This window comes from Phascolarctos cinereus, unplaced genomic scaffold, assembly GCF_003287225.1.
Source record: "Phascolarctos cinereus isolate Bilbo 61053 unplaced genomic scaffold, phaCin_HiC Scaffold_4;HRSCAF=312, whole genome shotgun sequence".
NCBI classification, from domain to species: Eukaryota; Metazoa; Chordata; class Mammalia; order Diprotodontia; family Phascolarctidae; genus Phascolarctos; species Phascolarctos cinereus.
The window spans coordinates 322,517,587-322,534,972 of NW_027555847.1; the positions used below are offsets into that span (position 1 = coordinate 322,517,587).

The 17,386-nt window shown below is 40.2% G+C and overlaps 1 protein-coding gene across 2 annotated transcripts in view; it reads right to left on the reverse strand.

Moving 5' to 3' along the window:
* Positions 1-17,386, reverse strand: part of SERINC5 (serine incorporator 5) — a 114,485-nt gene that overhangs the window by 20,891 nt on the left and 76,208 nt on the right. Inside the window, exons 6-8 of one of the 2 annotated variants that reach the window (XM_020998428.2) lie at positions 13,464-13,675; positions 9,086-9,181; positions 6,350-6,476 (exon numbers count right to left, since the gene is read on the reverse strand). In XM_020998428.2, coding sequence (XP_020854087.1) covers positions 6,350-6,476; positions 9,086-9,181; positions 13,464-13,675 — 435 coding nt within the window. Of the gene's footprint in view, positions 1-6,349; positions 6,477-9,085; positions 9,182-13,454; positions 13,676-17,386 lie in introns of both variants that reach the window. The other variant, XM_020998427.2, reaches the window with a different exon arrangement.

Here is a 17,386-nt window from a genome sequence, read left to right on the forward strand (position 1 = left end):
AGCAGAAAAATTTGGAACTCAAAATTTTACAAAAATGAATGTGGGAGAAACTATTAAAAGGGAAAGAAGACTTTCTAAATCTTGCAGAAATAATTTTCAAACATCAGAGTTTTAAAAAGGCCCTCCCTCCTCCATGCTCCTCTACCCTCTACCTATTATTAAAAACTTCTTTATAACCTGAAAAAAAAAGGAAAGTAAAAATGAACTCTAAGACATTCATAACTGGAGGCCTCCCCAATTTGACTGATTTCCACCCTCTCCCCTCTGAACGTACCTTACTGGGCCCCATCTACCATGTCCCACTCCAAATCTAAATTCCATTCCATCCTTTCCTTCCACAAACTTGAAGAACTATTTGCTTAGTAAAGTTTCTGGAAGTAAGTCTATGCAGATCTGCAGGAGGTTGCTATTACCCTAAATATCAATCACTCACCACCCTGACAAGCTGTTTCTCTCTCTTGCCAGGATAACTCAACAACTTCCAACAAGTGATATGCTCATGGGAAATGTTAGCATTGCAGAGAGAAAAATCTTCCTTCTCAGAGAAGCAGTTTACCATAGTGGATTGAATACTCTATATTCAAACCTTATCCTCAGATACTTGTTAGCTGAGTGACCCAGAGCAAACCACTTACCCTCTGCTCATCTAGAAAATATTCCTCAGTTCATCGATAAAATGAGGAAGATGGGCTTGAAGGTCTATAAGATTCTTTCTAGTTCTAAACCCATGATCTTTATAATTTCCACATTAGTTAGCAACTGCTACATGCGGTTCCTTCTCCTTCCTCTCTCCCTCTATTAGTATAGTTTTTACAGATTTACTATTAGCGCTTCAGCCTCTGCTGTTGGCAGCTAAAGAGATCTCCAGGTACCAGGTGGCAGCATTAAAAATTGACCTCCTCAGAGAAGACCACACTAGGTCTTCCCATGCCCCACTGTGGCAGCTCCAAGTTTTGGAAGGGACAAAAATTATCACTAAGTAAATGTCAAGGTCAGCCACTGAACAATTTTTTTAAAAACTTTCTACAGAAGGAAAATCTGTAGATTCTTAAAAGGGAGAAAAATCCAAACTGCTTCACATTACAACAGCATGAGGCAAATTCTCTATTCAATTCAATTCAATAAACATTTATTAAGTACCTATGATGTGCCTGGCACTGTGCTGAGTGCTGGGGATACAAAAGAGGCAAGATAGTTACTGACCTCAAGGAGCTTACAGTCTAATGGGGGAGATAACAGGCAAACAAATATTTACAAAGCAGGCTATATACAGGATAAATAGGAAATAATGAACAGACAGAAGGCTTTGGAATAAAGAGTGATTGGGGAAGGCTTCCTGTAGGAGGCTGAGTTTTAGTTGAGACTTAAAGAAAGCCAGGGAGGTCAGTAGTTGGAGAAGAAGACAGAGAACATTCCAGAAATGGGGGACAGCCAGAGAGAATGCCCAGAGCAGAGAGATGGAGTGTCTTTTGCATGGAATAACCAGGAAGCCAGTGTCACTGAACTGAAGAGTATATTTTGGGGAATAAGGTGTAAGAAGACCAGAAAGGTAGAAGGGGGCTAGGTTATGAAGGATTTTGAATGCCAAACAGAACATTTGGTATTTGCATATGATTAACAAGCATAGTTAATTCCGCACAGAACAGACTCTCAGTCTTTTTTCATTCATATTCAAGTCAGCTGACTTTGCCCTGTAGAGCTTCAGTCCACAGGGATCCCACCTTTCTTTCCTCCAAACCCTTTGAAATCTGGTTCCTAAAATCTAAATTATTACAGTCAGATTATACTTGGCTTTCCTCTTGTTTTCTATCACTAATTACAGGGGGAAAGGGTCACTTCTCCCTAAGGATCCCATTATTTCCAACCCAGCAACCAGTTCCTATTAGCAGTAATCAGATTTGGTATAGATTTCCCCTGTTGCTTCCTCCTCCTTTTGTAGAATAAAATTACAGGTTCATAGGAGCATAGATCCAAAGCCAGGAGGGACCTCTGAGGTCATTTTGTACAACCCCATTTTAAAGATGAGGAAAGGTCCATAGAAGTTGAGGGACTGGCCCAACATCACACAAGGTAGTGAGCAGAAGAAAAAGGGAAGAGATCGAAACCCAAGTCCTAATGCCAAATCACTGCTGCCTCTTTACTGTTTAAAGTTTAGAGACAGGTGTTCAGTAGATGTCTGGACAACTAGAGTCCCCCACTACTAGTAGTAAAACCTCTCAGTCAGTTCTGTAGTAGACTGAGGGGAAAAAAATTGCTCCTGCTCCCACTACTTTTCACCCAAACATCTTCTATTCTGTTCCCTTACTCAGAGTCTTGGACCCCCTTACATGACTGAACAACACAACTAAACCCTCCTTCTCCCACTACTCACCCTTTTGCTATCCTACTTCTTTTGGGTAAGGTTTTCATTCATTCAGAAACACATTCCAGCAATCACCACCATCACCATAATAATTCACTTTTCCACAGTGCTTTGAGGTTTGCAAAGCATTTTACATGATCCTCACAACAAACCTGAGGTAGGTGCTATTATCCCCATTTTATAGATGAGAAACTGTGACCACAGCGAGAAGAGACTTGTCCTGAGTCACACAGTTAGTAAGTGGTCTGAGGCAAGATTTGAACTTGGGTCTCCCTGACACCAAGGCCAGGGCCCTATCCCCTGCACCACCTAGCTATTTATGAATCCTGGGTCACATCGCTCAGCAGTTCCTGTGAGGCTTTGCCTCCTTGTGTTAATAAGGAATGTAGTTCTTGCTTGCTAGCTAAACTCTGGCCATCTGTGTACAGATATTTGAGATCAAGAGCTTTATTTAGTACTGGCTCCTTTCTTAGGAGTCATCACTAGTGAATCACCAGTGATTCTTCCCACATCTGACTTCCTAAACATGCTCTCTTGTACTGTGTCAGCATAGGCCCTGACCCTATCTCTGGATAAAAATCGGCTTCACACCGGCCCATGGGTTCACAGTTAGGTCCTGCAATCCTTTATCTTTGGAAGCAGCCATAATTCTTGCTCATTAGCCTTTTTCCCCTCCTCTCTTTTCTGAATTAGGTGGTGCAGTGAATGCAGTGCTGGACATGGAGACAGAAGACCCCAGCACGAATCCCGCTTGAGACACTGGCTTCCTCATCTGTAAAATGGGGATAATAATAGCACCTAGTTCTCAGGGTTGTTGTGAGAATCAAATGAGATAACACGTGAAAAGCACTTGGCAAAACCTGAAGTGTAAATAAATGTTAGCTATTATTATGATGATTATAGTTCAACCTGGATAACCAGTCATCAACACTTTAGATGTAGTATCTGTGTCATATACAGACTCAAAGGCAGAACTGCAAACAAAGACTGCCTTAATGGTAACTTATATGACTGCCCTAATGATATCTTACATATTAATTATATGTGTGCATCCTACAGTGGAAAGTGGCCTGGATTTAGAACTGGACAGCCCATGTTAAAATCTATTGTAGCCCCAGATAATTGCCTTCTGGGCCATCTCAGAGATGCAAGACACCCCAATATATGAACTAATAATCAAAGGTCTTGAGTAAGTGTCAAACTTGTTCACTATCCCTATAGCAGGTTTTGGAACTTGAGGAAATGGCTCATGAGAGTTTAATCAAAAATCCAGGCCACCAAATGACCTCAAGACAACCCGAGTAGGGAAGAGTCTCTCAGACTTCAAACCCATGGCCATCATCCTGACAATGGCCAAGTAATTTAGAGACAGAACTCCCTAGGTAGGCTCCTATTTGTATTTACTATTGCTGTTCAGTCATTTTAGTTGTACCCAACTCTGCATGACTCTGTTTGGGGTTTTCTTTGCAAAGATGCTAGAGTGGTTTGCAATTCTTTCTCCAGATCATTTTACAGATGAGGAAACTGAGGCAAACAGGGTTAAGTGACTTGCCCAGGGTCACACAGCTAATAAGTGTCTGAGGCCATATTTGAATTCATGAAAATGAATCTTCCTGACTCCAGGCCCAGCACTTTATCCACTGGGCCACCTAGCTGCCTTCCCCCACTGTCCATATTAAGGTTACTATCTGAAACCCTTCCATATAGTTTTAATTGCTTTTTACTCTCCTTTGCTTTCATCCCTAAAACTTTTCTTTCTGTCTCCCCAATTATAACTTTAGAGAAAACTGTTCACTTGGACCCAAACAGCCTCATAGCACCTGAAATCCCAAATTAAATCTCTTCCATTCTCTCCTTACCTTCCCTTAGCAGACCTTAAGCAGATGGTCAAGGGTGGGCATTTCAATACTATGCCTCTCATCCCTTTCAACCAGTTACAATGCCCCCAAATCTAGCTCTGGAAGTACTCATAATAGACAGCATCTCATTCCCCACCAATCACCATCCCAGAACCCTAGAACACTGAGAGATCATTTCTAATATGCATTAGAAGGGACTCTTCCTAAGACAAAGGGAAAGCTGCGGAGCCACCTTTGGAACTGTCACATCACGACGTCAATTACTATGCAGATTTGGAATACCACAGACCTTCCTCCTAATTCTAGCCTTCCTGAAGCCTCAACTGGTTGTGGAGAATATCCTCTAATAAGACCTGTTGAGGTATGTAAGTCTTGTACACAGGTTTTCTCCTTTCCCCTTCCTTAGTGGGGATGTTAACTTACCACTTTTTCATCTGGAGAGGTCTTTGCTGCCAAATATAAGTTGAAATGTGTAGAAGAAATAACCAAGTCTCCTTATTTAAAAAAAAAAACACCTAGAATTCACACAGGAGCCCTCATTCAAATGGCTCGAGTCAATGGTCCTAATTCACCAGCTCTGCCACTTACTAGCTGTGTGAACATGTCTATTGATCTCTCTTAAGCCTGTATTCTGCCTTACCCCTAAAATGAGGGGGTACAGACTGCATGACTTTTAAGGTCTCTTCTACCTCTAAATCTTTGAGGCCCCATTTCCTCTCATTACTACAGTAGGGGGAAAGATCACAAGGAACAGAGCAGCAGAGTAGACTAGAGAGGCAGCTGGATGTGACAACGGTGTTTGAATTCTGCTTCAGACAAGCGCTGTGTAACTCTGGACAAATCACTTCACATTCTTGGAGCCTCAGTTTCCTTATTTATAAAATGGGGTTAAAGAATACTAGCCTAACTCATAGGGCTGATATGAAAATTAAATGAAGTTCATTTATATAAAGCATTTTGCAAACCTTAATGGACTATGTAAATGTGAGTTATCTATCTTTAGTATTCTCTGACAGAAAGTCAACGAAATGATCAGACTTGGATACTCTGATCAACACAATGACCCAAGACAATTCCAAAGGACTCATGATGAAAAAATGCTATCCACCTCCAGAGAAAGAGAAATGAACTGTGAGTGCAAATTGAAATATAATTTTCTTACTTTCTTTGTTTTTACTGTTCCTTTTTGCAATATGACTAATGATTTCATGGGGATAATTGATATCACATTGCTTATGTTCTCAGTGGGTGGAGGAGGGGTGGGAGATAATTTGGAACTCAAAATTTAAAAAAATGTTGAAAATAGTAATTTTTTTAAAAAGCAAAAAGGTTAAAGATCAGAGTGGAATTCCATTATCATCATGATTATTTCCTTCCTGTAATGGGAGGATTAAGATGGGCCCGTCTGAAAAAGTGAATTTCATGCATAAACCAAATTCATGGCCCAAAACACAATGGTGGACAGGCTAATGCTATGCTAAAGGCAGTCCATACCTTGAACTCAACTCACCTCCAGAATAAGTAATTTATCTTTTTACTCCCCTTTCCTGATCCTGATCTCTTCACTCAGGTTATCATTTTTTTTTAATGGTGGAGCAAATCACACCAACGACAAAAGACTGACTCACAATACACAGCAGAGAAGCACCATGCTTATACCTGTGGAGCTGCAAAGACTATTGGAGTGCTGCATCACAGATTTTTGCATTAAGGAAAAGCAACTTCCCATGTTTTCTGGACAGCTTACAAAATGGTAGCATGTGCAGCTTATATATTGTCTCTATCAACAGCAAAAGGATTATACAGTTGCTAAAACTTCCCTTCTCCTACTCCCCAGCTCAATGTTACATGATACTTCAAATAAAGCCAACTGGGAGTCCTTGACCAAAGGTGTTAGTCAACGGAAGCGTAAATACCAAGTTTCCTCTCTTTGACTCATCTCGTGGGTGAATAAGAAGCCCAAAGAAGAAACTGTCTACCCTTAGCATTCTCTTTTAATTTCTAGCATCACCAACCAAATTGGCACTTGCTTCCTTCATGACCCTGATTTACCTGATCCAAACACCCCCTCTAGCACCTCTGCCTTAAGTTCTCAAGGCTGCCCACACGACCAAGTGCAGGTACTTACCAAGAATATAAGATGCAAGCAAACAGGAGCGTGGTACCCAGGCCCGTGACCAGATTTTCATCTCTATAGAGTTCCTGGCCAAAGTTCGGTGAGCAAATTGTTATGTTCTTCTGGTTTTTATCCAAAACTTGAAAGGAAAAACAGAGTAACCACAGTCAGTGAGAAGCAGCATGCCATCAACTCACAGAAGAAGATGATAACGTTCAGGGAAAAGCTAACCCAGCTTTTGAGAGTCTCTTGGACAGCAAGGAGATCAAATCAGTCAATCCTTAAATTAATTCAGACTCTCCACTGGAAGGACAAATACTAAAGCTGAAGCCACATAACGAGAAGACAGGACTCCCTGGAAAAGACCCTGATTTTGGGAAAGACGGAAGATAAAAGGAAAAGGAGGACAGCAGAGGATAAGATGGATAGATAGTGTCATGGAAGCAACAAACTTGAGTTTGGACAGACTTTGGGAGATAGTGCAGGATAAAAGGATCTGGCATGCTATGGTCCATGGGGTCACAAAGAGTCAGAGGACATGACTGAACAACAACAGCGTGTGCTGTCCCTCAGGATCCCAAAGCAGGAGACGCTTTGCTCTACATAGCCAAACATTGTATAGGACAGACTTCGGGGTATTTCTCTAGAGAAATAAAGGTGAACTCTACCCCTTTCCTTACTCGGGGCACACCGAGAGGAGATGGCATGCAAGAGATCTGCATCCCCATCTGGGAGCTGCCCTAAAGACAAGCTAAAGTGACCAGAAGTTCCACGTTTCCAAAGATCAACAGGCTCCTGTCCTCATGTCTTCTAAAAGAGATAAGGAAACACACACACTCTGTATTAGATAATTATACTAATAGCTTGGTGTCACTTTATAGGCTATTTCTCTGTAAATACCCTGTAAAGCAGAAGCCTTTATTTCATTTTGTTACTTCTGTGCCTCCTAAGAAAAAGGCAGGATAGTGAAAGAAAATATTTAAGATAGGGCCTTTTTTTTTTTTTTGGCTAGGCAAGGGGTTAAGTGACTTGCCCAAGATCATACAGCTAGTAAGTGTTATGTGTCTGAGGCCTCATTTGAACTCAGGTCCTCCTGAATCCAGGGCCAGTGCTCTATCCACTAGGCCACCTAGCTGCCCCTCAACATCCCCTGTTCTCTTCTTTTTTTTTTTCTAGGCAATTGGAGTTGAGTGACTTGGCCAGGTCACACAGCTAGTGTTAAGTGTTTGGTCTGAGGGCAGATTTGAACTCAGATCCTCCTGACTTCAGGGCCAGTGCTCTATCCACTGCGCCACCTAACTGCCCCTAAGGTACGGCCTTTTAAAATAAAAACTTAAAAAAAAAAGTTACATCATCTACTTTATCATAACAAATAACTTCCTTAATATTACCCAATGTCCTGGCCCACATAGACCCCAATTCTAAATATAGAAGTTGGGTTTAATTACTAACCCTGACCACACATAATTAGCACAGATCGGAAATAACCCTAGAAATCATTTCACAAACAGGCAAATCCTAGGTATCTGAAGTTGCAATGAAATTATTATTAGCGATTAAGGCTTTAAAAATAGCTATGCACACAATGGTTTGGAGTGTGTTGGTTTTCATCCCAATGGAAAAAATCTTTTCTTGAAGAGTACTGATCTCAGCCACAAATAGGCATTTTCTGTCTAAGTAGAGCCGTTTGAAATTAAAAATAAATGTGCTCTCAGAGCTGGTGCAGCACTTCCAATATTTTACCATAACCAAGTAGCACAAAAGTCAAAACCTGGAGTCTGTGAAAAGCCATGAAAGAAATCAGGCTTAAAGCAAAAACATGCAGGATATTCTCTTTGTCTTTTTTTTTTAAAGTGAGAGCTAGTGCTTTAATAACATGATCTGAGTCTTCCACCTGCAACTCTTCTTCTTTTGAAGAGCTACACAGAAAAAAAATAGGCATAGTACAAACTGAGTCTTCCAGTAGCAGACACTGTGATGGGTAGACTATTGTGATGGGTACTGAGTCTTCCAGTAGTAGACTATTGTGATGTGTACTGAATTTAAAGTTCCAGACAATGGGAAATTTGTTTATTTTATGCATGACCCAGCAGCTATGCTTAAGCTTTTCTATTATGAAAACAGTTTTGATAAAGATCAATCTCCACTTTGTCTAAAATGAAAAGTAAATGGCTTAAAGTTCAGAGAAGCTGAAAAGACTTAGAACTTTATTTGCAAGGTTCAATCTTTGTTCACAGCAAGATTTCTGTTGTTGTTTTAGTCTACTAGTCGTGTCTGACTTTGTGATCCCATTTGGGATTTTCCTGGCAAAGATAAGAGTTGCCATTTCAGTTTCCTGCTCATTTGACAGATGAGGAAACTGAGGCAAACAGTGTTAAATGATTTGCCCAGGGTCACACAGCTAGTAAATGCCTGAGGCCAGATCTGAACTCAGGTCCATCTAGCTGTTCTTTCTAATGTTCTTACTAAAGCAACTTTTGGCAAAGTCAATCACTTAGAAGGGAGGAGGCTTCCAAATGGATATCAGACCAGCCAACAAACAAAGACCTGGCAGCCTTTCAGCTACCTTTCCTTCAGCAGCTGTCGTTTATGTATTCACAATTAAGGATTCCATTAGGTTAAAAGACCTCCAAGTAACAACTCATTTGAATTTTTATGTTTTCAAACAACAACTTATAAAATATGAAAGAAAAGTTCTTCCCCCACAAATCACACACGCCCAACACAGGTAATTAGTCTGACACTTACTTGTCTCCACAGGTTTGCTGGAGAGAGCTGAGAAGGTGAGATATGTGACATAACAGCTAATGAGGCCGGACTGCAGTAACCCGGAGTGAGGCTGCCCTGAAAATGGAGAAGAGGTCCGTGATTAGAGAATCCCTAGAGGCCAGAAGAGGTCTTAGATGCCATCTGGTCCAACCTCTTTATTTTATAGAAACTCAGGTCCAAGATCCTAAACTCAGTCAAGAGCAGGGCCAAGATTCCAATCTAGGGTCTCTGACTCCAAATTCAAATGCTTTATGCTGTACCATGCTATTATGAAGATGGAACAAACCTCAGGAAAGAGGAAACATTTTTTTCCCAGTGGACATCCTCTGAATTTGGGTTTACAGGCTCCTAACAAAACTTCCTGATTCTAAAATGAGAGGCCTGCCATAGTTTGAGAGGAATTAGAGAGAAGGAAATTACATATACTTTCACAAAAGATACTTTCTGCTACTATCTAGAATTTCTAAATATAATTAATCTTGATAATGTTTTTTAACTTAATAAAATTTAAATATGTTTATATTTTTATTATTTATATATTATATTATTTATTTGACTTATTATATTCCTCATTTATTGTGTGTTCTAATATATTATTATATGTTAATATATTTTAAGGGGAATTTGTATTAATGAAAAGCAGAAACATACCCTGGCCCATGCTGCCAATTTTTTGCCAACACCTCATGATAATGATGTTGAAATGGAACCAGCCCCAGGGGCATCCTGAAACCTAATCTGATTCCTAAGCGCATTATAAGAAGAGTGTCACTTCAATTATTGCTAGAGATCTCCAGTGGCACAATGGGGTAATGTAAGAGACATCTTGGGAGCAAAGCACCACAAATTCTATTTCCCAACTAGATGCACATCAGCCCCCTGGGGAGGGAGGGCAAGATATCTGTTTCTTCATCTGTAAAAGGGCAAAGGCACTAATACTTGATGGAGTCCTGAGTGAAGAACAAAACTGGTATCAATTAAGGAAGAAATCTATTGGGAGGCAGGCTCCAAGAAAGAGAGGTGTCCCTGGCTCCTAAGACGCTGGATTTTAAATGAACTGGCTGATTGAGCTACAATTTACAGTCATTAGCTCCCACATGGAACATTAAACTTGTTTCATGACTAATCATTTTTGTTGTGATTTTTTTGGATTTATGATGATACTACAATTATGACAAGGGCTCGCAAATTACTCATTGTGTTATTGAATCTTTAAAACCAAAATGAAAAGCGCAGTGCCCGCCACAGATGTCTATCATGGATACCTCTCATGTGGGCCCTTCTCAGATGAAGTCATCATGGCTTAGAGCTTCCACTGAATAACCTTTTTTTTATGTCATGGACTGCACTGGAAGCCTGGTAAAGCCTACGGACCTCTTCTCAGAATGACGTTGGGCATTTTAAAAAATTCATGGTAGAAGAAAATGCTAAATTTAGTTAAAGGTTAGTAGTTAGTTAGTTAGAAGTTAGAGGCTAGAGGTTAGAAAATAAAAATGTATTTTCCCATCCAAGTTCACGGATTCCCTGAAATCTACCCATGGACCAAGGGGTCCACGGACCCTGAATTAAGAACTCCCAAATGTTCAAATAGATTGTTCATAAGGTCCTTCTGTGATACAGGCATTGAGATATAGTACTAACATATGCCTTAAATGGTGGCCAAAGTTACCATATCAAGTAGTGATGGGGAGAAGAATGGGAAGGGGATAAATAGCTAGGCATATATTTAAATTTGTTCAACAAAAGCTGCAGTCACAATAGGCTTTGCTCACACTCTCACTTACAATAATGGACTTCGAATTCAAACTTCCCTAAGTTCCCCAAACCGTGTAGATTAGTTAATAAATCAATCCTAATAATGTATTAGCCTCTAAAGCACTCAAAAGCACAAGCTTATTAATGTGACAACACTCTCCTCTGCCCTCTTGAAACTCTATCTTCTGCTGTTAAGCAAGACAGCTATGGGGAAGCATGACAACAACGTCACATCATCACAGGAATCTATCATATCTTTCTTTACCCCAAAGAAAAGTGCTGGCTTAGATCATCAAAAATGTGAGGACAGCTCTAGGGCTAATGTGAATTCAAACATCTCCTTCTAATACATTATTTCTGAAATAGGAATAAAAATGCTGTCATTTCCTGCTGCAGAACTACCAGAACCACACGGCTATAGGGGACTAGGTGTGTTCTTGTGTGGTTAGTAACTCACACATGCCTTTCCAGATCTCTACACCCTCCAAATTCCTTGAAGACAAGGACTATTTGTGTCTTTGAATATCCAACACATAGCAGAGTGTCTAGTTACAGAAAGGTGCTTAATATAATCTGGTTGAATTGCAACTTTTCAAAGCATTTTGACACCTATAATCTTAAAACTCAAAAGTGTGTAAGAACAGATATCATTAGTCCTTTTTGACACACTGATGGGTTAAGTGATTTGCCTAATGGCACACATTTTGTTAACTGACAAAAGTCTTACTTTGACAAAGTCTTATTTTGCTGTGTTTGTATCCCTGAAACCCAGTAGGTCTTTCATAAATACTTAGTGATTGACTGAGCAATCCTAATCCTGACTCCTAGTCACTGTGCTCCACAACTATTAATACTATATATAGAATATACCATGCTATATACTGTATATAATGTGTGTATACATTTATACACACATATCATATACCACATATAAATGCTACATAGCATATGAATATATACATACTATATGTATATATACATACATATTATAGGTAGTGTATATAGAGAGTATATACGTGTCTATAGAGAGACAGTGTATATGTATGTATGTATGTATGTATGTATGTATGTATGTATGTATACACTATAAATTCCCTCCCAATTTATGGCCTGTATGGGACAAGGGCCAGTGGACTCTAAGAACAGTTAGGTTATTATCTAGATCATAATATATTTACATGTGGCCCATTCCCCATCATACAAGTACTTCTGAAAAGCTGTGTTTTTGGCACAAAGTCGGCTGGAGGTCCTGAAGAAAATAATTATCCCTTCCACATCTCAATTTTCCTCATATCATGGGTCCACATAAGAAATTAAATGGGAATTTGGGGGGAGTTTTGTGGAAGCCATAGATGACACAGAGCCTATGACCAAATACTTAACTCAAATTTTACAAGAAGGTACTGTAAATATCTCATAAAAGAAAAGAAAAAATTCAGACTTCTTTTCTGGTACAAAGGGAGGGCCAAACATTTTACACAGATTTTCCAGATTGTGGGCTGCCCGACATGTGGAAGGGATAACTGCAAGTATTTATTGTTCCTGAGCTATTCACTCGTGTCTCCAAGAACCCAGAGAGCAACAGCCTCAAATAGCTAAATCTGCAGCTGGCCCTGCAAAAGGAGTAGGACAAGCTAGAGGCAACAAGACCTTCTGAGACCTCCTCTGTCCACATTACCCTCCAGCCCAGACCTAGTCTTCCCACTGCCCCAGTCATTCCCTTCTAGGACCTGACACCCAAGCAAGCCCAGGCTGGAATACAGTCCACTCAGATTCCCCTAAGTTTATCGGGGATTTGGATTTGGGTTTGACTAAATATGCTGATCCTTCCTAGAGCCTCCTAAATGTACCTGGGTCAGTGATGATGGGGGGCAGGAAATCCCACTGAGGCTTTAAAAATACTGTCTCATTTGGACCCCACAACAACCCCAAGAGGTAGGTGCTGTTATTATCCCCATTCTACAGATGAGAAATAATAATAATAGCTAACATTTATATCACACTTACGATGTGCTAGTCCCTGTGAGTCACAGCTACAATCCTACAAAGTACTGTGCAAACTGAACTTTGGATGTATTTTAAAGGCTGCAGGTCTACTATCTATGGGGAAGTCTCTTATGAGGCAAAGAACTATTTGTAGTTATTTTGAATAACCCACTAATTTGCTGATTTTTACAAATTTAGTTAATAATCTTGTGTTCATCAAATCCTTTCTGAACTGGCACATATGTGCACGTCATACTCAATCTAGATGTGTGGGATGTAAACTGGGAACAGGATCCCTTGTGGAATCTCAGGTGGGTTTTCCAGTTCTGTTATTACCATCAACCTAACCACATTAGTGAATAAACAAGAATACCTCAAATAGAAACCCACAGGGTTCTAGAGCAGAGGTATCAAACTCAGCTATTTCCTGATGCTGGAACCAGATTAAAACGTATTTGGGAAACATTTAACAAAATAAATGAAAATACAACATAGGTAATGTTAATTGGTGATTGTCTTAAGTCAACATTTGAATTTGACACCACTGTTCTAGACCTTTCTAGACAATGAGGCAGAGAGAGGGGAAAGAAGAAAAAGTCTTAGTCACCATGCTTACGATTTTGTACACAGGGTGAGATGGCTACCAGTGAAATAAGCAGGCAGAGGCCTCCATTGACACCAACGAAGATCTTGTTCTGCAAGCAGCCTTCCTCACGCGTGTAAAACCAAGCCATCAATATCAGAGCCCCCACGGCAATCGTGTACATGAGAAGGGTCACCAGGGCGAGGAAGGCGTACCACATTTTATTATGAACTGTGCCCGCAGTCCTATTTCCAAGAAGGAGAGAGAAGAAAGAAGATTAGTCAGAGGATCGTTTGTCTTAGAAAATACACTGTTGGAGTAAATAAATCCCTTGTAGTCAGCCCCCAGGATGATGTAAGGAGTAGTACAAAAGGCACACGCTGGCTTTCTGAAATGAATGCACCCCGTGACGATGCTTGATGGGCTGGGAAATGTTTGACCTACTTTGTCTAAGAAACTTATAAATGCCCATTGGAAACTGCTTTAGCCTTCTACTTCTGGCTAGGTCTAGGTCTGGCACCCCACCACCACCATTGCCTTAAATGGATGCTTGTTTCCAGAACTTCTGAGTTCTGGAAACACATATGTTTTTACTCTGGGACATCTTCGTGAACTCCTGAAAAGAAAACCATTAGTCACAATGGCATGATTACATGATGCAGTAGGATGAGTTTTGGCATGTACTTAAGTCAGCTCTCCCCCAAGGCTCCTGTTCAAAGAAGCTTTCCTTACTATTCAAATAGCCTAGTAGTTTTTATTAGGTCTTACACCATGACATTCCCCTGCTCAAGAAGCTTCAATGGCTGGCTCCCTATTGCCTCTACGATAAACAACAGCCAACATGTATGTAGTGATTACTGTGTACCAGACACTGTGCTAAGCACTTCACAATTGTTTTCTGATCTGAGCCTCACAACAACCCTGAGAAATGGGTGCTGTTATTATTCTTGTTTTACAGATGTGGAAACTGAGGCAAACAGAAGTGAGGTGACTTGCCCAGGGTCATACGGCTAGTTAGAGCCAACGTAAGATTTGAACTCAGGTCTTCCTGACTCCAGGTCCAGCTCTCTATCCACTGTGCCACCAACTGCCTAAACAAAGTCTTCTTGGCTTTTAAAGCCCTTCACAATCTAGCTTCCAGGTAGATGACATGTTCCTCCCCTTTGCATACTCTACTCAGGCCAAACTGGCATAGTCTTGTTCTTTTCACATCTCCTTTCTCCAAGCTTTTCCACACCTCATCCCCTATACCTTCAATATCCTCCTCATTTCTGCCTCTAGGAGCTCACAGATCTCATCAATTCAAGTCTCAACTTCCTTCCTGAGGCCTTTTCCTGAATCCCCTAGTTCAGGAGTGGGGAACCTACAGCCTCAGTTTCCTCATTTTATAAATAAGGATTCAGTCCAAGGGCCACACTTGAGGACCTAGAAGATCACATGTGGCCTCAAGACCACAGGTTCACTACCCCTGCCCTAGTTATTAGTACCGGCCCCCTCCAATTACTCTGTATACATTTTCTGTACAGATGTCACTTCCCCTAGTGGACCATCTGCTCCCTAAGAACAAAGGCTGTTGTATTTTTGTTTATTTGGATTTCTAACACCTTACACAGTACCTGGCATGCAGTAGGCACTTTTAATAAATGCGCACTCTGATCTAAACTAATTCCAGAATTGCCTTGGCAGCATCTCTCTCTTCAGGGTTGTGACCAAATTACCATCATTCAAAGTCATGTTTTCTGTACCTCACTACTTACCATACATAAGGGAGGGCAGCAAGAGAATTATAATGATGAAGATAAAGGAAGGCCTGGAAAAATCAGGAGAGGAGGCAAGTAGGAGGATTTTTACATAAGAAAACTGAAGAGAGGACAATACCATGCAAAAGAAAACACAGAGAGACTTTAAGTATGGTTTCCCAATAACAACGTTGATAGCAAAAAAAAAAATTTGTGTATCAAAAAAAAAATCTTATTATTGGTGGGAGAAAGAAGGGAGACATGATTCCAAACCTTCAGAAACTGTTCACAAAAAAAGAAAAGAGAGAGAGAGAGACAGAAACGAAGAAAAATACTGCATGAATCATTGTCATCTGACTTTCAGAATCAGGTTGCTTTCTGCAACCTCATTCTCAAGAAACACAGCAAAGAAAAAAGGGAACAAGAATTTTCTTACTGTTCACAAAATTGGAAGACATTCAAGGAACCCATTATAAAAAGTAACTGTAAGCAAAGATGAATTAAAACAGGAAAGGATAGGACTACAACCATTCTGTGGTGATAACAGTACAGGAATGCCTCAAACTACTGACCACAAAATTATCCCCAATTAAAAGATGAAAAAAGTAGGAAAAATTTTGAGAAGGAAGAAAGCATTTATTAAGTACTTACTATATGCCAGGCACTAGGGTAAACACTTTACAAACATTACCTCATTTGATCCTCATAACAACCCTGAGAGGTAATTACTAGTGTTTTCCCTATTTAGCAGTTGAGGAAACTGAGGCTGAAAGAGGTTAAGCGATTTGCCCAGGATCACACAGCTAGTTAAGTGCTTGAGGCCATATCTGAACTCTCTGAGTCCAGGCCCAGAGTTCTATCCGCTGTGCCACCAGATGCCTCTGGATTAAAGAACATTTTAAAAAAACAACCCTAAAAAACAATGTGTGAGAGAAAAAATGACTTGTATAAAGATAATACTCCATTCAGCTGGACCCTTCATTCGTCCACTGCTCCACCATGTTATGTTTTCCAGTCTTTTATATTCACTACTTTGGTGGACCTATGATTTAGAAAATGGGTAATCTACTTATGTGATAGAATTATTACTTACTGGGGTTTCCCATGGGTTCTCTCTCCCTCCTTAACATACCAGCCCATACCAGTCCCCCACTCACATGGAGTTCAGTATTCTCAGACTTGGTTTATGTCCTGAGACCTACAGAGTCATCATACACTGTTCGGCTGACCAGACAGGTTTCCAGAAAGAGGAGAAGGAAGCCATATGCCTACTAAAACTGAAACTAAGTGCTACTATATCCTTACCAATATCCTTTCTTGGCCATGTCTAGGTAAAACCTCTTTTGTAAACTGTTCAATGATGATGAGAATCTCACTTTAAGATGTTAAAAGTGAACTAACAGGGTGCTGATAGAAGGCTCATTCCTACCATTGCAGATACCCCTTACAACCCTTCTGGTACCTTCTTATTCTGTATAATTCTTCCCATGCCTTTCCATATATCCTCCAGAGAAGACAGTCAACGTTTTCATACTAGCTCCTTCCATATTTGAGGGACACTATTTATCACCCTGAACCACCCATCTTTTGGTTACAATTTTTGCTTCAAGACCAGCTCATAGCCACTGCATAGGAAAAAGTTAATTTGATGATGCCTTTTATACTACAATTCATATGAAAGTAACGGTCTGTTAGTCAAGCATTTATTAAGCACCTACTAAGTGCCAGGCACTCTACTAAGTGCCAGGGATACAAAGAAAGGCAAAAGACAGTTTTTAACACAGGAACATGCTACAACCTACTTATGTTCATCACAAGTTTTTCCACTGCCCTTTTGGTTTTTTATCATTTTGATTTTTCTCTAGCAGTAGTCTTCTCTGATCCAAGGTAACATCTCATTCCTGAAAAAACACTGGAGTTAAAGAAATGTGCTGTTGTATAGGGATCTTTGAAAGCACAGGACAACTTACCAAAGGGAATCCAGCCCAATCTCTTCTTCCTACTCAATTTATATACCAACAGAATCTGTTTAAGACATATGAACTAATTCAATCAGCTAACAATTCAACTAAATGTCACCCCCTGGAGAATTTGTATTTTTCATCCACTTTGTTTTTCCAGCACAGATGGCTTAATCAACTTCTTTCACATTAATGTGGATTTCACTGAGGCTTGAGAGGCTATTCTGGGGCTTGTCAGTATTGTATACAAACAGGA